This window comes from Bombus vosnesenskii, unplaced genomic scaffold (genome assembly GCF_011952255.1).
Source record: "Bombus vosnesenskii isolate JDL3184/JDL3185 unplaced genomic scaffold, Bvos_JDL3184-5_v1.1 scf7180000013273, whole genome shotgun sequence".
NCBI classification, from domain to species: domain Eukaryota; kingdom Metazoa; phylum Arthropoda; class Insecta; order Hymenoptera; family Apidae; genus Bombus; species Bombus vosnesenskii.
The window spans coordinates 3,340,040-3,364,084 of record NW_022882931.1 but is presented as its reverse complement, the minus strand read 5'-3'; the positions used below and the strand labels follow the sequence as shown (position 1 = coordinate 3,364,084).

The following is a 24,045-nucleotide window of genomic DNA, read 5'->3' as shown; positions in this document are numbered from 1 at the left end:
TCTAACCAACCTCGTAGAATTCGTCGTAAAAGAGACAAGGAAAACATGAGGGAAAATACAAGAATAATGCGTTACGTCTTTCCTAGTCTTTCGTAAGATAAACTCTACAAAAGTGAATTTAAAATATCGTTTCGACCAATCAATTTTCGACCATATTATCTTAGCATATTTTTCCGTAGAATGAGGAAATAATTCGACCTAAGTAAAAAGGAATGTTCCCATTTAAAAAAATGGTCCAGTTACAAAATACATATCATCGCCAAAAAATGCGGTCATGAAAATGTCCTCATCTTTTATCATTTATCTATTAACCATTTATTTTTTAATAATAGAGAATATTTCCTCTTAACATCAATCAAGAAAGGAATATAGCTTGTTCCAATTGTATGGCTCACTCTGTATAGCGATCTGTTAATTAACAACTGTGCTGGAAATTGGACGCTCTGGATTCATCTCTCTCTGTCTCTCTCTTTCTCGAGATATATATATCTCTCGAGGATATATATATATATATATATATATATATATATATATATATATATATCCTCTCTCTTTCTCGTACCTACTCTTTGTTTCCCCAACCTCTTGATTCGAATTGGTTGTTCCGCGTGGAAACTACAACAACGCGATATCTTCCTTTAACAGAGTCGCGCACTGAGAGGCTAAATGTTACCGATGTTCGTCACGCTCTCGTGGAACCACGCCACGTTCTATCGCGTTTTCGCGCTTTGCCTTTGCCATACCCGCCCACGGAATTCAATTTTCCGTAGAAGCGAGTTGCCCAGGCATTGTCGAATAGTCGAGGCTACAAAGGATCGTTTGACGAGCTGTAGTTTCACCAAAAATTGTTCCGTTTTAGAGTCTGTCAAAAGATATGCGAAGTATATGTTCTTCGTATTGCGACGACCATCAGCATTCTTCACGTATCACCTGTCTTTTGTATTATATCGTTTTCTAAATTAAATGTGACAAATATTGGACAGGTGTGTTTGCTGTAAATACTGAAGATTTAACGCTGACATTCGATAGCGCTGTTTATTGGGGAAAGAAATTCCAAAGCCTTCTGGCATATACATTTTCTAAAATATTTTCATTTGCTTATTCTTCATTTCGCAAAATGTGTCATTTCCCGGTTTCTCATATTTCAAGACTGCTATTTCCCAAAATTTCCATTTTACTTAACCCTCGTTTTCCCCAAATGCTCATTGCTCCGTCCTTCATTTATCAAATTTATCAAATTTTCAATTCATCAAATTAATCCTACGTTAATAACTAACATAACTTAACTAACATTTCCCATTTTTTAAATATGTTACCTTCAATTGGACGGAGTAACCAAAGAAATTAACTAAAGACCTCGAAACGAAGTTTTTCATCAATTTTCGATCGTTTCAGTTTGCCTTGCATTTTTTTTTCTTTTTCTGTACCAAAGCAGCGTGATTGTAGTATCCGAGCTATTAAAATTCCAGTTAGCCTGTTGATCCTCGATATTCCGTACGAAATCCTGTCTCACCTCGGGGTTCGAATAAAATTCCAGCCTCGTTCTGTCGCGCCGTAATCGTTTCGCGTACCTAAAGTCGAGACGGGCATTATTGCGTTTCAATCGTGTTGGCGGGAATAAAATACGAACCGCGGGTCAGCATCGACCTCGACCTCGAGGTGGTAGGATATATTCTCGAGGAGAAAGGTAGAGGAGTAAGAAAGTTGACTGACTAACCAGCGAGATAGCCGGCGATCCAGGGATTTCAATGGGTTTCCTCGAGGATTAAAGATCAATTAATCGTACGTGATCAATGACGATGGCTATTCGCGAGCATCAAAGGTCAGTCTCGCTAATGAATCCGGCAATTAGTTACTGAGATACGTGTACAAGCACCGAGCAACGTCGACAAGATAGAATTAAGTTACCGTGAAATTGTACATCGACGGGAAAGAACGTATTGTTTTTATCATCAGTGCTGTACGGCTATACGACCATACGGATGATAAATCATCATTACGAACCGGGATGGGTAAAATTAAGTAGCATCGGGATTCCGCAGAACGTCAATTATTAACCGATCAGTGGAAACCCTCTGAATTTTTGTCAAAGATCGATTAGCTGGATAACGGACGAAATTATTCATCCATCGCTAGGTAATTTCCATCTTAATTGATCATAGTTTGTTATTCAATAGAATGAAGTCCATGGTGGTCCCCGGGCTCTTTCATTAGTAGTCAAACTATAATTAATATCCAATGGTTAATTTCTTCTCTGTGAAATAGGAGGCGGATAATAAAATTGCGTAAGAAAATGTACAAAATAGAGGACATCCATGAGAAACGTAATTTATCTCGAATATTTCAAGACGTTTATAGCCGACCAATAATATTACTCCAACGGTGTGGCGCGTACTATCGAACGAACGAAAGATTTCGACAAATGCAAAGATGTATATCAACCAAACGATCTAATACAGAAACACGATTCACTGTTTCGTAAAAAAGATGAAAAGAAAGAAATACAAGGGGAACGCGAAGAAGAATGGAAGCTGCGTGACTACGTTTACGATACAGCGAACGCAGCCGAGCTTTTGCATACAGTAACCAATAAGGAAGCTCGTTCTTCCGCCTCCGTGCATTGGCGAACGCATTTGTCGAGTCACAATAATTCAACCGGTGTGACTCGTGGCTGCCCGATAAAACTGATAATTACGAAATATTACAGCCTCTTAATGGCGCGGTATTTTACAATCTATGTCTGCGTTCTCGATGCCGACGCAACTATGGCAAACTTTGCCACGATAAAGCGGGCACGTTGAGCGGCAATAGAATATTGGATTTTCATCGATTAGTATTATCAAAGCGGCAAGTTCAGCAAACATTGTCGTATTAATGTTCGGAGGAATTCTGTTATTCTCTTGAAACTTGAATCGAGTTGGTTTGGATTTGGATTATAGAGAACACGATCGATCAAAGAACGAGAAGATAAAGGTTGTGTGAGATAAGAAAAACATGGGAATGTGCGTGGAATGCTAGGCCGATGTTGCGTGCGGTTTGCTATTGGGTTAATTGCAGACTGCGTGAAACCAATGACACAGAAATATTCGCTGTAATTATCGTTCGCTGGAAATCGATAGAAAGAATCTTGCTTTCCAGGCTACTCGTAAATTCGAATTTCATTAAGCTATAGGGAACCTTAAGCTTAATTCATTCTCTACGTCTGATTGGTATATTCATAACCAATTAGATATATCGAGTACTTTGGATAAATTGGATATGAAGAGAGTGGAAAACAGAACTGAAATCTATATTGCTGTAAGGTAAAGGATTCTTTTAATCAATTTGTAAACTCTTTGGTAAGGTAGTAAGTGAAAAAAGAGGAATTTCAATTACTAGAGCTAAATAGTAATCAAGATGATCAACTTTGTTTTGAAGAAAATAGCAAATCCTAATGTTGGATTATAAAACAAATTCGTCCTGTCTTTTCAGTGTCCTCACGATAATTTATTTGAAAATTCAGATGTGGGTTTGGTTAATGTATATGTCTTTTGATCACTGACGATTTTCACAACTTTCTAATAGCTAAAGAATTCTTCTCTCGCAGAATTCCTGAGATTTGCTAGCAAACAGCTGATTCGAGTGATTTCGCGTTCTACAGAATTCGAAATAAATCAGTCTCTCAAAAACAACATTGATCAACTCCACTTTCTGATTAGAATTTCTTAATTTCGCAATTAATGTTCAATTCTCAAAAAAAACAAATGATTCGTTAATTCGAGTCGAAGTTAATTTGCAGATTAATATCATAAATATTATACATATTAGTATTGTTGGCATTTAAAAATTATATTGAGTTATACGCCTTTGCGTTTCATGGCGCGTTATATTCAAACTTTCGTTTGTTTCCTGTGTAGTTTCATGTACCAAATTGTCTCTTCTGCTCGTCTGTTAATAACAATAACAAAAATATGTCAAAGATTAGCGCGATGCAGTCTGGCAGAATAGTCTGACTAAGCAGTCTGACCAAGCTGTTCTTATTCTCCTTACGCGCATTCCAACGCGGCCCGCCACCCGCTAAGCCACTTAACGATCGAAGAAGCGATCGAAACTCACGACGAATAATCCGTGAAAATGCACGAGCGGTTCTTCTTCGTCGCGTTATCGTTACTTACGATCGTATTCCCGTGAAAGCCGATTGAATTATCCCGCCGCGACGAGGGGAATCGTCAAGCAGCCGTCGCTTACAACCGACGTGGCGGTACGCAAAATTTGGCTCGGATCCACGGAATTGTTTTCTGCGAATTCATCGATCGATCGATCGATCGATCGGCGACGAAGTCGGTGAAAGCGCGAGGTATCCGCTTCCCAGGGAAGAGACGAGCGTTGCGTGTTTGTAATCGGAACCCGCGCATCGCTGGATCGCAAACACTCCGGGCGATTATTTGCGCATAACTTCGCGAACCGCCTCTTTGGATAGCGTGGTGCATTCGCTTATGCGCTGTTAACAGATTGAGCGTCGAGTCGAAACGACTAGAGACAACAATTACACACTGCGGCGAGGCTAGAAAGTTGGTGAAACTCCTTTTTCGTCTTCTTCTCCTCCTTCTTCTTTTTCATCTTTGTCGTCGTTTTCCGTGCGACCGTCTGGACGAATTTCTTCACTATGTACAGTTTGAAATACCACTCGACTCATGAATAATAATTTCAAGTGGAAGAAAGAGTTTTTGCCGGCGATGAAGGCAACGTTGAACAGGCGCTTCATTTAGACCGTCTAGACCTCATTGAAACTAGCCAGTGAAGAGGTCCTTATCCACTAATTAAAGTTGCTGAAAAAATCCCTGGAAAAAAGAAACATGGGAACGTGTCTGTGGCATGTTCAGATATAAGTTTTAGACGCGGCATTCTCTTTTACTTGTTCATTGAGAAACGATCGATTATATTAATCGTATTTCTTCCTTTTGATTGATTTCAGAGCGAGTTCGAGCCGCAATGTCACGTGTTCCGGACGAAACAATTGCGCAAGCCGCGTCCGTGCCATTTGTGCCATCAGGCGGTGATCAAACAGGCGTCGTGCTGCAGAGGTGAGTCGATAAGTTCATTTCCTGCGGTTTGCTCGCTCTAGTGGCCTGAAAGGGTTCAGTCGGTAGTTCTGTCGGAGCTGTGTATGGTAAAAAAGCGTGGTACGTGAAGAAATGGAGGGAAATTTAAACGTCGATCGATTTGAGTCTGATCTAGTCTTAAATAGCTTCCTACAGGATATTGCATATTTCTTTTTTGTATTAATTCTTTTCTACTGAATCCACATTTTATAGAATACTTCGTAAGCATTTTTTAATTTTACCTTTATCAACGTGCCACAAAAGAAACACAAAAATATGACGGTATTATTAAAATACTTTCTTTATTTTCAGTTTGCAAATACATCTGCCACAAAACCTGCGAGGACAAGGTAAGTAAACATATTTTCTCTGCACGTTTCGTAAAATTTCATCCGAGCGACCGGCAATTAGATCGCCCCTCGTTCATCGTTTCTCACGAATTAGTGTACGTTCACGATCAGGCAACGTCTTCTCGGAAACTTTGTGACAGAGTGGATACCTGGAGAGCTCTTGCCCGTACACGAAGAGCCTCTCCGTACCGTGCACGGGTTCTGGTTCGTACTTCCTGGTACTCAAACAAATCTGCTGTGTGCTACGAGCACGTCCAACAAAACGCTCTTGAACGAGCGAAGTCGTCGGATCGAGCCAATCCATCGGAGGAATTTTTCGAGCGACGAGTATCAACGACGTATACGTGTCTGGTTTCACGAAACCGGAAGCGATCAACGGAGAAGAACCGCGTCGTAGAAGAGATGCCACTTAGTAGATGCATCTTAATTCGAGCACTCTACCGATGGAGCCTGGTCGATGAGATTCTCGGTACCACGAAGTCTTTGTCGATGCTACAGATACACAGTACCAAATAAATCCGTGTATGTTCGTGTGAGAATAGGCCGAGACAGAATCAATTGTCTCTGTGTGAAACACACGGTGTGGGTTCAGTCACCGGGCAGGGCACGAGCTTTACTTACCTTACCTTCTTCGTATCTTGAAGTGCTCCTGTGTCACACTCGCTCCAACACGAGCGTCCAACAACCTGGCACGGAACCGTGGCTTGGTCATACGTACACATTCGCACAGGTTGATCATACACACACATACAAAGGAAAACATAGCTATAGATGCACAGTCATACACTTACGAACACAATAAAGACACATACGTAAGTATATATACGCTGTAATACACACGTAGCGATACATAGCATACACAGTGATAAACAGGTACATAAAGGATGCATGTAGGAATACATGCAGAATCAAATACACAAATAAAGATACATATACAGTATACATACAGGTTAATATACATATGTGTGTTGTGAACGCGTGAACACGAAGAAGAACGGAAGGATGAACGATGGAAGTGAAGGAGAACGTGCCCGAGACAGTAGGAGAGCACGACTTCCTTCTGTAAGTGGCGAGACGTCGTTTGTTACGAAGGTTTTGTGGCACACCGCGAACAAAACGGTCGGCTCGATCCCTTTGATACGTCTATTTCGTCGAGAGCTTCCATTACCGGAGGAAGACTTTGTTCTGTTTGGATCGGATTGAGGGCCGGCCTACGGTGAAGGTAGACAGTTATACGTCTTCGTACGATTAACGTTTAACAAGTCGACACACGTTACATCGCTCGATAGTGTTGTCTCTGGCGCGCGTGACTTTCGCCAAAAGCTTGTCACCGTTGCCGGGCAATTAGCAACGGAGACTGGTATGACATTTCGATCGAGACGGAGATAGAGAGAGAAAGAGAGAGAGAGAATAAAACGAGACAGAGAGAAGGTATTAAGTTTAATTAGGGATCATTTGGACGGATTATTGGCCACGATCGCCAGCAGTGGAAAGTCGGTAATACTCGAATATCCAGTTGGCCCAAGCGCAGGTAAAAAAGATTACAATTTCAGTCTAATTAGCAATTCGAATGCTATTTCCCGATATTAACGAGTAGAAACATGGAGGTTAATGGGAGATACACGATTGGGTGCACAATATCCTACCAGTTTATCGAACCATCGATCTTCTTCCTATGTTCCATGATCTCATGGATCGTTCCAGGATTTAGGCTTATTAAAGTTGCCAGGATTTAGGCTTATTAAAGTTGCCAGACCATGCCACGAAACAGTCTTATTGCCCCATCATGGAGGCACAAAAGCTAACCGCTCCTTTCGTTCCTTAGAAGAATTCCGCGTAGGTCACGTTTCTTCTCTCTAGACGTTTTGAAATTCGAGGCTGTGGGCAGTCTTCCTTCCACAAGTTGTCACGTGCTCGTGTCATCTAGAAGTCCCTGTTCGCGGTATCGTGGAACATCACCCTTTGGATGACAGTATGATGCAATTTGTTGGACTCGCGGTACCAAGAAACAGTTGCTACTTTTATTCTCGAAACAGCGATATAGCAATAAATGTTCAAATGATGCATGAAACATACGTGGAATGTCACTTATATATTCATTACTTTTATAGTATAATTACCAATAATAAGAATTAACAGACAATTTTTATCCGTAATAAGATTTAACAGGCATTATGTGCTACACTGGTGTACGAAAGAGAAAAAAAGAGAGATACATACAGATGATAAAGGCGAAAAAGACATGAATAATTCTGATGATTAGTCGAGATATAGACACTTGCCAAAGATCTTGTTGCAATTGCTTTTTAAAAGAATCCAGTGTAAGGAAACTAAATTTCTGAATGACTAGAGTTTTAACAATTAAATTTGACGAATTAGTAGAATTGCATTACTAGAATCACATAATTGTTTTGTGTTTAGAGACATAGAAGATTCTCTTTGGCTTTTAAAAGTAAAACCTAATATTGTAGAAGATAAAGTTCTCCAAATGTTGGTAATTGCAATCGTATTACAATATATAGAACGCCACACCTTATTTCTCATTTAATCGCAGATAAAAATTCTTGCAAAATATAATTGGTAAGAAAGTACTACTGTCCAGAGTCTCATGTAATATAATGCTACCGTATAGTCATACGAACAACCTATATATCGTGCCACCTATCTCAAGATACGCCTTGGTATGTGCTAGGAAGGTATTGATATCATCGTTTACTGTAACACCATTTCTCCTAGAATTCCTGCGCCAGTCGACGCTGAGAACCGCTGGAACGAGCTAACGAACGACATCGTTCGTCGAATATGGAGAGGCCAGATGTTTCCTTGACATTGAAGGTCGCCGCGACTCTCCTCCATTCTTTGCACCGCCTTTCGTTCGTTAATTTCGCCGAAACTCGTGTTAACATCGACCACTCTCGACTGTTCAAAACTCTAGCACCGCCGTAAATTTCCGGAGCTAAACAGGGCCCGCTAACAAATCTTCCCTCGGTGAACATTGCCAAAGTTACTGATCAACGTTTATTTCCTCCATCGTCCTGTGGCTGGTTTCCAAATTGTGTAAAGGGATCAGTATGTCGCAAATTAGGTAATTTGCTGAAGTCACGAGAACGTACTCGTTCTCCTACGAACTTGGTCATTTTTGCGGTGAACTGGTAGCACCGAGGAGGAGCAGCGGCTCTAAGCTGAATGTCCAAGTCCTTTTAGTTAGCCCGAGCCTTCTCTAGACACCGGGATACACGGCGGAGGCTTACGGGTTGTGGAAGTCGCGAGGTGCATCGACCGTCCACCGTTGTAAACCGTGGTCACATCTCGTCCTCGCCAAGTACGAAAGTCGTGGCTACCATACCTGGTGCTAGCACGGTGTGTACCACCACCTCGGCCTTCCACGATTGTAAACAGCTAGCAAGAACCGGGGAAACCAGACGATGGGTAACGCTTGATCCCGCTTCTCACTGCGTTCTCTTCCTTCTTCTTCTTCTTCCACCTCGTCTGTTTCTTGTTTCCTCCTTTCTTCGCGGGATTCGATCGTCGAGATGCGCCCAGGTGCAACGTCGATATTAAGCTGCTCGTCGTTCTTTTGCATCGAACGCGAGGCCGCCGTGTAATGAACAGGAAGAGCACAGAGAACGAGGGAAAGTTTTCCAAGGGGAGGAGGCGGTATGAAAATTCAGAGAGGAAAACACAGATGGAAGCCAGAAGGAATTTTCAAAGTGAAGAATGGGGTCTAAAAGGGAAGAGTCCAGGATTAGTAATACACCATTGTTTCCGTGGACAGGGCTAGAGACAGGTCGGCTCTGTGCCTCTGATACATCGTCTCTTTATCTCCTTTCTCTTTATTTTCTTTCGCCACGTTGCGCGCTCCCGAGAGCTGATGCATCATCAGCAGCTCGGATATGATCCACCTTGATACCCTTGTTCCTGATGAATGCAGGATTGTTTGCCGGTGTTGATTTAAGAAACAAAGATGAATAGGAGAGGTGACGAGAACGAGGACGATGCTTGATTAAGGAGAACGCTCGAAGTAGGTGTAGAAGAAAATTGGAATTTCCGTATGCGATTCTGGCGAATACTCCTAGCATCCGTAGTATAAACTTAAATTAGAGTTGAATTGGGTTGAGTTAAACACCTTCCTCCATGTCGGGGGATTTGAAATAATCTCGAGACAACACATTGATCGTCGTTCTTATCACTACATAGACACACTGGTTCCTTCATTTTGGTTATACTGGCAAAAATTATCATTTTCAAATTATGTACCAACTTTCTACTTATAAATGCAAATGAATACTTTTAACACGAGTGTACTCAAGAAGAATATCAGTACTTCCTGGATAAAGTATGTAGAACACAAACTTTTTCGAAGAAAAGAAGCCTGACACGACATGGTCTCGTTCTACTGCAAGATACTTTGATTAAACCGAACGCTCGCAGGTGTTTTAAAAGCAATTTCGAAATCCTCTGTATACTACCAATCGATACTATTAAGATCTCGAACAGAAGCTTAGATTGCATCGAGAGATGCTTTGGAAACTGGAACACCTCAAATAATTCTAGGAGCAAGAAATTAATTGAAATTCGGCTTCGTTCGTATTTCGAGGCGAATTTTCGAGACAAAGGCGATACGACTTATTCCACTTAGATTTTCAAGAGTAATCACCACGCGGTTCGTCGCGTACGTTTCGGAATCGCGGAAGGAAAATCGATGCGATCGCGTGCGAGGGCTGTAACGGTATTCGGAGCGGAGTCTGAGCTATTGATCGAACGAAGAAAAGCCGAGGATCGAACAGGAGGATCGAAGACGCGGCAAGACGAGATGTTAGACGTATGTGACGAACGAAAAGAACGTCCCGCGGTGTCGTGACATTGGCTACGGCGGTCAGCCAACGTTGGTTGCCTAATGACTAATAACCTCCCTGTTTGTGTGTCGCGTGTCACGAAAATAGGCGGAATTCTCGGCGACACGCTTATACGTATTCTTCTGCCATTGATCTATTGCCATTATGCAAGGAATTATCCTTAACTCGCGTGTTTCTCGATTCGGTCGAACGTGGGACACGCTAAGCGTCGATTCTACTATTGGGTCGTCGACCCTTTGATTATAACAAATAGTTATACCAATAGTCCACAAAATAATTGAATAACTATGACGGTACAAATTAATTGAACCTTTCAGAAGAATAATAAGTTTACTTCTTGAAACAAATGCGACATAAATGATCGTAAATTACAGAGAAGTTTTTGAAACATTGGAGCATTTAACAGACTTCTCGTTATTTTCTAAGATGATTTTTGAGCGGTTTTATTATCGATTATAGTAGAATTTTGTTTCTATGAACTCTATTTCTTATTCGAACGTAAACTTAATTTTACAAATGTGTAGTGAGTATGATAACACTTGCACTTCAACAGCTCCAACGATGGAATCATTATTCTTATTATAAGTCTGTGTATATACAGAAACAAACACTATCTAATGTTACATGGACGTGTATGTAAAACGCCAGTACAATTTCTTTTCAAAAGAATTGTAACTCTAAATAGACTCCTACATATAGGTGGCTGTTAGATATGTATTTTACGAAGCAAAAACCACAGAGAACGTTTCTTTCATGATAAATAGCGAATAAGTAACGCTATTATGAATTTAGTCCGCGTTTTAACGGTATATCTGGAAAATTATATAAACCGCTTACTCTGTGACAGGCTCGCGTCAACGAAATTCTACTGCAATTAAAATTAACTGAGAACTACGCGGAGACTGTCTACCACAAAGCTTGCGTGTCGATCGATCAGTAGAATGAATTTATGTTTCTTTCGTTGCCTAGTAACGGCGCCAACAAACTGATAGATGAATATGTAACTAGCTACAAACTGGATCTTCGTATTACGTGAATATTTCTGAAACTCTACATTACCGACAAAACAATCTATCGAAAATCGCGATCAAATATCAAAATCACAATATCTTCTTTGAAGATTATTAATCTTAATCTTTAATATTCGAAAGAATAATTTATATTCTCGATTATTATCGTCGTTCGCGCGAATTGATAATTAAAATGTTCAACGGAGAGATCAACAGAAGTTTCTGTTTCAATTAACCGTAAAGTTTAGGAGAGTTTACGCGCTATAATCTACTACACGGTCGTGTACCGGCGTGAAAGTAAAACGCGCGCAACGAAGGGTTAACAAGCTTCCTCGAAAATCCAATTTTCCTCCTGTGTCGTAGGTATCGGGCACATTAGCCGCCGCCGAAGCGTGAATTATTTGTCGGCGGTAACGAACGCCCGATAAATAAGCCCGTTGCTGTCTATACATTACGATATAAATATATTCGCGACGGTGTTGCCCGACGATAAATCAGGAAGTGCTCGTATATAATTCTTAACGTCGTCGGTGTAACAGCGGGTTGTTAAGATTCGACCACAAATTTTCTTGCCGGTCTCCGTGTATTTGGTGGGGTGTCTACCTGCGGCGATAGCGATGGGCTCCGTGCACGCGCGATGCGGAGCTCTCCAGTCCGCGAACAGCGCTCCAACGCGAAGGACGTGGGAAAGATCGATTCGTCGCCGTTGTTCGATCCATCGAGGATTTCCTATTCCACCGTCCCTTGCATCTATCGCGATCGATAACGTAAAAACTCGTCCAGTGATCATCTCGCTCATATATACCGCCTAAATCCTTCGAATTCTTTTTAAGATCGTTCAAAGTTGCTCGGGAAATCAAATTTTACCATTAACTCGAAAGATATCTTCGTACTTCAAAATGTTTATACGAATCGAAGTATAACACGATTCCGAGACACGTCGAGTCAAAACATTTTACAATCGGTTAAGTGAAGTGACGTGCCGGAACCTGCTGGTCGAGGAAGCTGTGTGTAGCTGTCTCGGATAGACGATTTCAGTGTCGAGGCGGTTACAGAGGCTGTATAATCGAACGTTGGATCGATCTCGCGATAAAATTCCTGAAACGGTGTCGTGTGCGAAGCAGGCACGAGCGAAATAAGCATGGGGAGGAGGGTCGTCGAACCCAGGAACACTCGCGCGAAATTAGTAACGGCGTCGATCGTGCCGTGACCTTGACCGGCGTTGACCAGCCTAACGAAAATCGAGAGTGGTCCGTCAGGTACGAATTGTACGAAGGGAGAAGCTTGGACATTGGAGAACCACGAAAAGAGAGAGACAGCGACGAGGTGGACAGTGCGAAGGAAGTGAGATGCGCCATTTTCGAGAACCGATGCGAGAAGGTGAACGATCCTTGGAGCGTTTCGCCGCAGACCGGTAATGGGATACCAGAGGTGACGGCAAGATGAACGGTCACGGTTCCACCAATGAGGTACTTGCGCCACGTTCCGTCCAACAATTTCTTTTCCTCCTTCTCTGGCCTTTTTTTCCCTCCGTTTCTTAGCCATGTCGCCCGCGCGCACGCGGTTTCTTCTTGTTGCGTTCTAAATTCGCCGCGCGACGGACCTAGGCTTCGTGCACACCGATCGCGAGAGAATGGCGAAGGTCTCGATAATGCGAGCAACGCTCGAGACTTGGTTCTTGGAAAACTTTCATAGGATTGTTCGACAATTACACGAGCGACAGCCTGTAGGAGCCGAAAACTCGTAGAAATTGGTATTGGCATGGAATTGGATTTCTTTTATTTGTAATTCGATGAGTCCTCGTGGAATTTTTATATATACAAGGAATGTTTTAAGTTTGCGGTTAAAGGTTAATGGGTAAGAGGTTTTGCGAAGTTTGCCTAAATGCTTTATCGAATTAGTGTGCACGAGCCCTTATTATAGCTGCAGCAAAGACAAGGAATTCTTGACGTACACGACGATGTCTTATGTATCCGCGGCTTGCATGACGGTGTCCGAGGTTTCTGGTTCGTAGATATTCTGGATAACACTTGCCACTTGCACCCAACTTTCTACTTTGCGAATTCGAATTTACATTTATCACTCGCGCAGGTTCGTGTTTCAAGCTTGGGTTTCTTTTATGTTTAAATCGTCAACGTATCTTAAATATAAACGAGCGAACATCTGCTTACAAGTATAATCCGATTATTTATTAAGTATTACGAATTCACGCTAAAAGTACGGAAATGACCAACGGGACTTATCGATTTCGCGTTTATCAAAAGCTTCTGTACTACGTTGGATTTGCTTGACATTCACATACGAAGCTCGCAATTTCTGGTTGTGTTTAAATGAGAAAAAAAGACGGAAGGATAGGGTTGATAAGACTCTTTAAGTGATTAGATAACGTTCACTGGCAGGTATGGCACTGTTTGCACGTAAAAGTATACGCACTTCTTCTTTCACGTTTGAGAAATTCGTCAGAAATTTTCAAGTCGTTACAATTATCTTCATGTTACGATGTTATATAACTTTCATCAGAATAACGAAACGATCGTATTAATGGAATGGAACGATGACGTTATTTAACTGTAATTGTCCGTAAGTATTGCTGATAAAACGTTATCTATGTCAGGCAATTTTAATTATCGAACGAAGATAGCGACGAACGTTGAAGCGAGTGGTACGCTCGCGATAGCGTTCGCCTACGTACGACGTTGGTTGGAATTTCGATGGTCGAGCTACCGTGCTCGATATATCGGGGCCAGATGGGCTTTCCATTTTTTTTTCCACGTGGCCAGATTGATTGGACGACTCGAATGGCCGAGTCTTTCTCCCTGGCATAGCGCCAGCTATCGCGATGCATCGAGTGAAACGCGTTCGGCCAACTCTTTTTTTCGCACGCAACTCGTCCGTACACCGAAACGCGAAGTTTCTTTTTCCCTGTGCATTGTCCCCGTCGTACGCGGTCGTTTGCGAGTAGTATATCGATAATCGTGCTTCCTGCGCAGGCATTCAATATCTGTGTCGCGTTTTTAGCATAGTTGCTATCGCAGTTGTTTGCTCTTCCAGGCGAAGTCAAATTGACTGCCTTGAGACTCGTTCCTTTTGTCGTCGGAAACGCGACTTGGAATGTCGAATATTGATTCTGGTTTTAAAAAGCAGACTCGAAGTATTGCGCCAGAAGTTTTCAGAGTGATTTATGCTAAAACAACACGGAACGGATAAGTATAGCGAGGTTGAATGAAATTTTCAAACGAAATATATCGTCAGCACGCGTATAATTTTTCATTCGTAGTATCGAAATAAATTTAGAAAATTGCTAGAGATTTTCATTTACGCTTTATTTATGTTTGAACAACAACAAAAAGGTACATCTGGCGATGCCAAATGAAATCTCAATAGTAAAATTTTTAACTTGCGGAAGCAAGCACGATGCCATTAAAGAAAGTTTGAGAGATTGAGTAAAAAATATTGGCAAAAGTTTTCGGTTAGACGTAATTTATGTCCCAACGGCGAGGATCGAGTAGATACAGTAACATCGAAGAAAATTTTGAAACACACATATACATGATCGTTTCGATGATGGGATTTTTAATTCACAGCAGCAAGCGTGGCGCCATTAATCTCTCGTAATCATGGCCAATTAATTGGTATGCAAACGAGCTCGAGCACAAATTATTGCGAACGATGGCGGGCCCAGTCATCCGATGCTCGACCCTTTCCCTCCGTCCTTCGAACGTCGTTCCACCTTCTAATCTTCGATTTAAGGAAGAACAGGCTGCGTACGTGATTCCCTTTTGTAAAACACCGCGAGAGGAATTCGGTTAAGACCAGTCAAGGCTGCACGCGTTGAAATTCGCCAACGAGCCGAAATAGTCCTTCCGAGAATCGCGTTTAGCTTTTAAGGTCGCGCATAATGTGTCTTTTAGCTGAAATTCCTCCGGGCTTCTTGATGTATTTCTCTCTCTCTCTCTCTCCCTCTCTCTTTCTCTTTCTTTCTCTCTGTGTACTTTGCAACGGGACGTTCCACGCGATATACAGCAATCTGTCCAGGCCGCTTAAACACACCTAGTTGAAAGTTCCGCCAACCCATGAAATATTCATGAAATTTCACGAAGAGTACGGAATACGATGTACTTATTAACAGTGGCGTTCAACGCTCTATCGGCAAATTAGAGCCGTGAATTAATCGTGTCCCTCTGGTTTCGCACTCGATTCGTTAACGAACGTATGTTACACGCGGACCAGTTGCGATTTCGTTACGATTTCATTGTGATTTCGTCGGAATTTCATTGCAATTTCGGTGTGATTTCATTTGAGCTTTGTAACCAGGACACAGTACGATTAGACAGCTTTATGTTTCTAACGACCATGAGCGTAATAGCAGAATAGCTGTTCGTGTCTATTGCATCATTAAAAGTATAACATTCTTTTTATATAACAAAAAAACAGCTCGGTAGTTTCGTATTTCCAGCAACAGAATTGCTCGTGCCTGTACACTACATCGTCAAAGATATTAAAAGTTATCGAATCGAACTGCGTCATCCCTAGGAAATTGTAATGACGTCGAATCGTCTGTTTATCATCTGGTATAATGTACTTGAATCGTGAAGCGATATCCAGCTTAACGTTAGTTGAAACAAAAATGAAAGCCGCTTCATGGCCAAGGGAATAAGATTTCTTGACAAAGTTCCCTCTGCGTCCGAGTTCGCGGAAGTTGTCGGAGGACTCGAAACTAACTCGAAATATCGCGAGGATTGGCGGATGCGTTATAAGGTTTAGGAAAGTTCGCAGCTGCGGCTCGACTTTCGAGATGTTCTTGTTGCTCGAAAAACGCTTCGATAATTCCCTCGCGCCGGAGCTGGTACCGTTGTCTCTAGCAAAGCAACGCTACAAATTCCCCCGTTATCTTGGATATTAAACTTTGCAAGCTCGCGATTCCACGCCTTCGCTTTCCTTATTACTCGAAATTACCACAACAACCACGATTTCTCATCGACGAGCACAACCACGAGCCTGTTAATTTATACACATTGTCGAGGATCATTAAGTCAGGCTTCGTAAAAAGTACCAATAATTCTCTCCTCGCCGGCATCTCTTAAAAGATCGTAAAATCGTTGCCACATCTTCTTTTCTCGAGTCGTTAAACGATTCCCTCCAGACTGATTCGTGGCACCAACTCGTACTTCCTGCAGCAAAACTTCCGTTTCCAACGTTCGCCTTCGCAACGAGACTCGTGTTTGATAAAAAAGGACCAGATGAGTGAAAACCAAGAAAGATAGGAGACGATGAAGAGGGTGGATCCCTGTGGTTTTTGTCAAGTTAACCTCGGGTTACCAGTCATAACGTTTTACGATCGCAACTCCGTTGGAATCGTCGCACTACCCGTGTGGATGGATCGTAAGGAGCTCGTAAACGACTTGCATAAAATTGATTCGCCGCTGTCGGCATTGCGCGTACGACATCGCTCGTTCATTGGCGAAACCGGCCGGTGGAATTTTTTTCGGTTGGTTCCCGAATTGGACATCGAAATAAATTTCGCGAAAGTGGGAGGAATCGGTGTGGATTATGCCCCGGTTTCTCTCGCCTCGGGAAGGACCAACCACGCTATTTCGGAACAGGTCGAATTGGACTCGACCGGTTGGTCCAGCGACCGTATTATCAGCCGTGGAATTTAAAGCGAGCGATTCGGGAGCGTTGGAGTCACTCGTCGATTTAGATAACAATGTCGATATCGGTGTAATCGGGGATCGTTTAAAACGAAGAAATACGGGACACCTTCATTACGCGGTTCTCCAATGAGCCGATTGGCAGAGCATTCCAATTCCGCGGAATGAAATTCTGATAAGATAGCAGTAACTTCGCGTTTGGTCGCCTCATGGCCGTTTGTCGGGTAAATAACCGGGGTTTTTATCATCTTAAAACTCACGCGAGATGTTGCTAGTGAGAGTATAAGAGATTTACGAAGTTTATTTTCGAGATGGAGTTCATTTCTTTTGATTTGTAGACAGAACTTTTTACTGTCATCCACACGGTGATGTTACTTGGAGTACAACTAAAGTGTCGATATTAATAGGATGCAACGAGAAAGGAAGGGAAGCAGTAAAAAAAGAAATGAACATACATACACACTACTAGTTATTATGATTTTCATGATAGTCAGGTTTCCAAACTTCTTAGCTTATATCAAGAACTCTCATCGACATCCATTCATCTTGCCCCCTATGATTTAGTCGAACCGGTGATCGTCGGTCAGCTGGACAGTTTAATAACGTGGCACGGATCAACTCGAATGCATAAGTTGTTGGCGATGTGGTCGCGAAGCTACGGCATTCCGGTAGTTTCACGGAGGACAGAAAAACCTGGTACGTGGGCGTGACGACCACATGAATTGTGTCTCGCCGTGAAACGGATCTCCTTTGTCGAAAGGTTGGCCGCACGCGTGCATAAGCGTAATGCGTATCAGGGCGCGTGCAACGCGAACTTTGCTCGAGCCGAGCAATAAATTGATACTGTATGCTTCACGCTAGGTCTGAATAACGGGGCCTCGTGTGAGCCTCAGGTTTCCATTGCACAATAAAATATCTTGCCTTGAGAAATAAAAATTGATTACGATTTAGGTTCGATTTGAGTTAGATTTTGAAATCAGCTCTGTGTTAGATACAAAATCGTGCAAAGTTTCTGCGGGTTTTCCATTGGAGATTAGACATTTCTCGAAGAAAATGAAAAGAATTCATCACCTTTCACTTTTCTAAAAAGAGGAAGAATTTTAATTTCCCCTATAAAATAAGAAAATCTTGTATTGCATCGCGAAATATATGAAATTACAGTTCGTTGGCGTTGCACTTTGTCTTCGTGCAATGCTCTCAGTATTTTGATATTTTACTTGATGTGATTAATAATGGTAAGGATTTTAGTGATACGATGAAGTTAGTTCTATCTTGGTGTATGAGATTTCTGTCACTCTTTTACCTGAGCATAGTAGCTCAGACAGGCGAGTAAACACGTGTTCATGTTAATCGCGTGAATCGTCGTCCGAAAAGGATTCTTCTGAAACGTTGGTCGGGTTCACACGCGATGAACGCGCGTGTACACAGTAGGTTTGTGGGATAGGCCGTGGGCACATGGAATTATTCGGTCGGTGGAACGAAGTGCTAATGAATATTGATGTGCCACAGGTTCGTTCTGTCCGAGGTCGATGCATTAGCGTCATTAACACTTGCCTGGCGACGAAAGGAAAGAGCAAGCTGAAAAAAAAGAGAAATCCGGCCAGAGAATATCAGAGATCGCTCTCGAAAGACGATAGGCACTCACGGACAAAGTTTACCGTTTCCATTCTCGTTAAAATTGCTAATGCCTGAAAAAAAGCTTTCATACTAAATAATCGTTCGATACGTATTATCGGTAAATATTCGTGCTATGTGCGGATTTAAATCACGATAGCGTATCGTAATCGCGATCGGAGTTGATGCGGAAAGTTCGAAGTCAAGTAATCGACGGTAAGCAGCATCTACATGGTATCTAATCGGTGACGGGTTGGAGTTAACCGTGAATCCCCTAGTGTAGCATTAAACGAGCTCGGGACGTGACCAATTGGTAGACTGCGAACTATTTAATGCGATTAGACGTTAAGCAGGGTGTGGCAGTGTCTGTCCGCTGTCAAATTTTCTGACCAACGAGGTTCTTCGTAGGCTAGATTCGTCAGTCGATTCGATAGTCAGATCATCGATTGTCTTACCTCTGGTCAGTCGATTGATCCAACTTGAGTATTTCTCGCATCGTGTTACATTTATCTTCTCTAAAAGATTGATACAGATAGCTGGAGAATCTGCTCGATAATTTTGCGAATCGTTCGTTTTCGAATATATTTCGACAAAAGTTGCCAGTTAAAGGTAACGAAGAGAGTAAGAAGCTAAAGGTAAATCACGACCAATAGTCAGTCGAACCAGAATGTTTTCTTACTTTATCGATTACCTTTAAAGAGAGCTGAGGAACTTTTTCTCCTGTAGATGATACTTAACTTTTCTACCGGGACGTTCCCCGATTCGTTGGGCGATTAAGCCTGCGAAAGAATTCCCTCGATTATTTGAAGTTTACTCAGCGAGAACGCTCCCTTACTTTCTGTTCCACGAGAGAATCGAGCTTCGAGTTGATTACCGACGTTCCGACTTAACGCTGCCCGGTAGAAAGGAACGAATCAACCGAGTCGTGGATTTCAGACGAGCTTCCAATACCCGACTAACCTAATTTCAATCGAATATTGAAGAAACCTGAACGAAAAGAAGAAACTTAAAATTGCATGGCAAGTAATTAATCCTATCTTTGTCGAGCGTCGAGTTGTCTTGATCAAACTGTTCTAAGCTCCTTCGAACAGTGGAAGAGACACAAACATAAAACAGGGTTTCTATAAGAGAATTGGAACATAAAATTAGAGTGTAATAAAGATTCAAATACGATTCAAAAAGCTTGCAAACTTAAAATATCATCCTCGCATGCTCGTACTCTAAAAACACCTGCATCATTTTTCCGAAGATTCTTTTTCTACGCGAATCTCTCTGCGAATGTCCTATGTATCGTATCCTATACTTATCTGACTTCTGAAACAAAACAGTTATACTAATTGTCCACTGAATGCTGCATTATAAATGATTTTCCCCTGTGTTAACTCCCGATGAAGTCATTTTAATGAAATTTCATCATATTCTGCTCACGATTTCAGCAAACACAACCAACACAAACAAAGAACGATCAAGGATAATCGAGCAACGTTATCTGTCGAGAAATGGAGATAAAAGTCTTGCATCTACGCCCTTCTGTCGGAACGAACGTTCCGCGGTGGTCGTGAAATGACGGCGAAGGAATCGCTCTATTACCAAGCCGCTTACACGCCGATCTATCGTGTCCGTGAGCGGCCGTTAGTCACCGGCTAATATCACGTTGTCCGTAGTTAGAACTAACGTGCACTAGTCTTGGAAGGAAGAAAGGGATTCTAACAAACGGCGCGTTAGGAAAACCGCCGCTGGATCAGTTCCTTATTATAAACGTGGCTCCCTTGAAGCGCCATACGACGCTAATTACAAACTTTCATTACGAGTCACGCTCGACTCGACGAATGGCGGGACGATCGCGTTATAGCCGGCATCCGCGGCCAGAAACAGGAACGAGCAGTCTTTGGTATAACGTAGAAAGGAAGCCGGATAATGATTGCGACTATTAATCAGGCTGGTCGCGAGTTTTACGCGGTGTACACGCATCGATTAGACTGCTCGCCTGCGTGCCAGTGATCCGCGTGGGCGATCTACCGACTCGACGATCTACGACCAGTTTCCAGACTTTCGTGTTACTTCGTCGGAGCCAGCATCAGAGAAATAAAGACGAAAAATGGATAGCTGGTGGCTCTGTGCGTTGGTTCGCGAAGAACGATTTAACGAAGGATAGGCTCTTATCCAGCGTGACGAGCGCGAAACGTCGTTTGACGTTAATTGCCGGTACTCAAGAGGGTGAATGATTACGAACGGACGAGATGAAGATAGCAAGAAGGTTGGGATTTGGATCGGGAGATTATATACGATTATTAATCAACCTCCATGAATAAAGAGAGAGGCAGCCACCATATCGATCGGAAATTCCTACCCCCGTGGCTTGTAATTTCTGCGTATGATCAATGGGGAATCGGTCGTTACCGATGTATGCATGGATATCTGTGCTTCATTAGCCTGTCCGTGGTTAATGCGCTGATACCAAAGGGGTACGCATGGAATCGTGACGTTCGCCGATGAGAAATCGTATCGATCCGTGCCTCGCCAAGATTAGCTTCAGTCCGACCGAATTTTATGGTCTTATCGACGTGAAAGATCATTTCTAACGTGGTATGCTACGGGTATAATGTGATCGTAAAATTTCATTAGAAGCTAAAGTTTACGAGAGTCGGAATATGTACCTCGAGATAATTTTTTGGAATTCGAGGACTTCGAGTATCATTCGATAAGGTGCATTCTAATCTTTAACAACTGCCGATGATTCATTTTTCTTAATGTGATGATCGTTATTAAGCGAGAAGCAATAAGGATTTAATATAATACCTTATGTTATTGATAAAAGACTGTAAGCAACACATCAATTCAGCAATTAATTTTGCAGTTCAGGATTGAAACTGCTTCTACAAAATGTATACTATGGTCTCCAACGCAATTATATCGTTGGGTATATCAATAAATAATTTAACTTTGTCAGAGACAAATTTACAGTAATTATATCGTAATTTTCGAAGAGAAACAGTATCATTATTGAGAATGAGATAAACTATTAATGAATTTCCTACACTCAAGAACATTGTCTCAAATGTAATTGGAGCTAATTAAACGCTTATCTTTCTATTATCTCTCTATTAGTTTTAATTTACAACTATAATCGTTTCCACAAGCAATCTAAAATTTCAAAAAACATCAAAATATTTAACAACAGGCTTCGCTTATCTCTTTATCACGTTGAAATTTCATGGACAACTAGCACAAGATCAGACCTTCCATCATGCCAAAGGACCGAAAATCCTAGATCATCGATCAGTGCAAGCCCAGCCATCAGCCTCGCGTCGGTCGTGTAACAAGAGCTGGATTAAACGAGGCGGATAGAAGGTATCATTTATGGCGTTTACGAGGTACCTAAGCTAATTGCCAGGCTGGGGACTAGCTAGGCGAGAAGAAGCCGGGATAGGCAATTAGAAATATTAATCAGCCTGCGTCGTTCGTTGCCTGTAGGCTCGACTTTACGGCGGAAAATCGTTCGAGTTTGTCCATGTTCGGAGTAGTTGCGTGCCTCTGGTTGTTCATTGTGTGCATCCGCGCCTGGTGGAGGCATTCTCGCGCGATAAACCGGTAACCACACGGCCGTTACACCGCGAACACCATGGCCACTTTGTCGTAGCATGTATACACCCCACGGTAACCTTAAAGCTACGTTTACAAGTGTCGACGGGCACGAGAGGATTCACGCTGACTGTCACGGTCGAACGCCTGCCTCTGGCGCGAATTGATTTAACGACGTTCGAGAAACGATGATGCGTTCGATATCTTCTACTTCTTCGGCTCTCACCTACGAAGCTTGTGTACCATGGTGCCTGTATAGAAACTACAGGAAGATGTTTTACGTTCACTGGTAAATTCTTTCAAATTTTTCAATAACACGAGAGCACCGCCGGATCATCTTCCTGTTGATTGGTCAGGTCTATTCTGGAATAACTGGTTCAGATTGTGGAATCCGATCTCCTTCCTACAAAATATATATTAATTCTCTTAAAAGAGATCAGCACAAGTTTGAATATTATTGCACTTTGTACGATTCCCTTTACCGTTTTAATCGAACGATTATAATGCTTATGTAACTTCTCATCTTTCTTATCAGTCACCTTAGTTGCCGAGATAATTACTAAATCGTATCTCGCCTTGGATCGTTATGGGATTATGGGTATAGTTTCTTTGTAAATGAATAAATAAGTAAAAAACATCGAAGATATTGCGTAACAATAGTTCACTCGAGGATTTCTAGGTTCCTGTCCGTTCTAAGAGAAGTTTCTATTGTTATACAGTTCTATTCTACTTAGAATTGTGAAGAGTTCTTCTTAACGTCGAAATAAGACGCAAGACTCTTTTATTCGTTAGCGCACTGTAGAATCTCCTGAGAAAGACGAATGGAAAGAAGGAAGCTGAAATGTACCGGGATAAACAACAAGATATATAGCGCTTAATATTAATTCGAAAAGTTTTATCTGCGAAATTAGAAAGGCTGCGAATGATCTATGTGTCGGCAAGACGCTGAGCATTATTACGACGCATAGTATCCCGCGTCAGCAATTTCTTGCCGTCGGTTTCTAGATCGATCTGGCCGCTAATGCGAAGGCAGATTTATCGCGGCGCGCATCGCACTTGTCGAAGCCGACCGATGAGAAATTGCCCGCGACCAATGAAAATCAGAACGTGCCGTACACGCGTACGTAACTCACCAACGATGCATCTCTTTCTCTCGTAATCAGGGTGAAGTGAACCTTAACGAGAGACAAGCCGACACGACGATATCTGCCTGGACGTTTCCTGGCGGCAAACATATCGATCGATCGTTCGTTACTTCTCGGATCTGCGTGTACACTCGCGAAATCTCTCTCTTTCTCTCTCTCTCTCTCTCTCTCTGTCTCTCGTTCGATCACCTTTTGTGTCAACGACAACCGGAAGAGAAAGTGATCGAGATAGATTCTTTCGAGTGGAAAAACCGCGACATCTTGTCGCACGTCGGATCGATGATCGCCACTGCTGAAAATATGAATGGACATTCGGGAACACGTAGGCGTGCAGAACGCACTGACGTAACCGTAATTCCCTCGTGGCGGAATCGTTGATCCTTGGAGATGATAACGACGATCCCGTTATGGTGACCAGCGTGTCGCTGTAAAATACCCACTGTTGTTACACGGTTATTTTACAACCGTGCCGATCTCAACTCTGGAACCATCGTTTCCTTCTTCTGCTTTCATTTATTTTTTCTTTTCTCTTTTTCTTTTTTGCTTTTTTGTTTGGCTGGTGCGGAGAAGATGTTTCATTACCATAAGGTAGCCAGGGAGAATCGTAAAGCGTCTGAATTATTTCACGCTCGGCATCGAATCCTTTTAAATCTCCCCTTCTGCTCGCCGAGCGTCTTATTTACAAGGCGGCCGTCGTTTCGTTCGCGATAAATAATATGGCCAGCCGCGTTGTCTTTTGAAAAACAATTAATTATT

General features: G+C 42.3%; 1 protein-coding gene across 8 annotated transcripts in view; it reads left to right on the top strand.

Annotated features, from left to right (window-relative positions):
- The window catches only part of LOC117231650 (tensin-1), a 181,594-nt gene that overhangs the window by 59,172 nt on the left and 98,377 nt on the right, over positions 1-24,045 (top strand). For 6 of the 8 annotated variants that reach the window (XM_033490280.1, XM_033490279.1, XM_033490281.1 and 3 more), the window contains exons 2-3: positions 4,955-5,063; positions 5,394-5,431. In XM_033490280.1, the coding sequence (XP_033346171.1) occupies positions 4,955-5,063; positions 5,394-5,431 (147 nt within the window). Of the gene's footprint in view, positions 1-4,954; positions 5,064-5,393; positions 5,432-12,173; positions 12,767-24,045 lie in introns of those variants that run through there. The other 2 variants (XM_033490288.1, XM_033490292.1) reach the window with 2 other exon arrangements.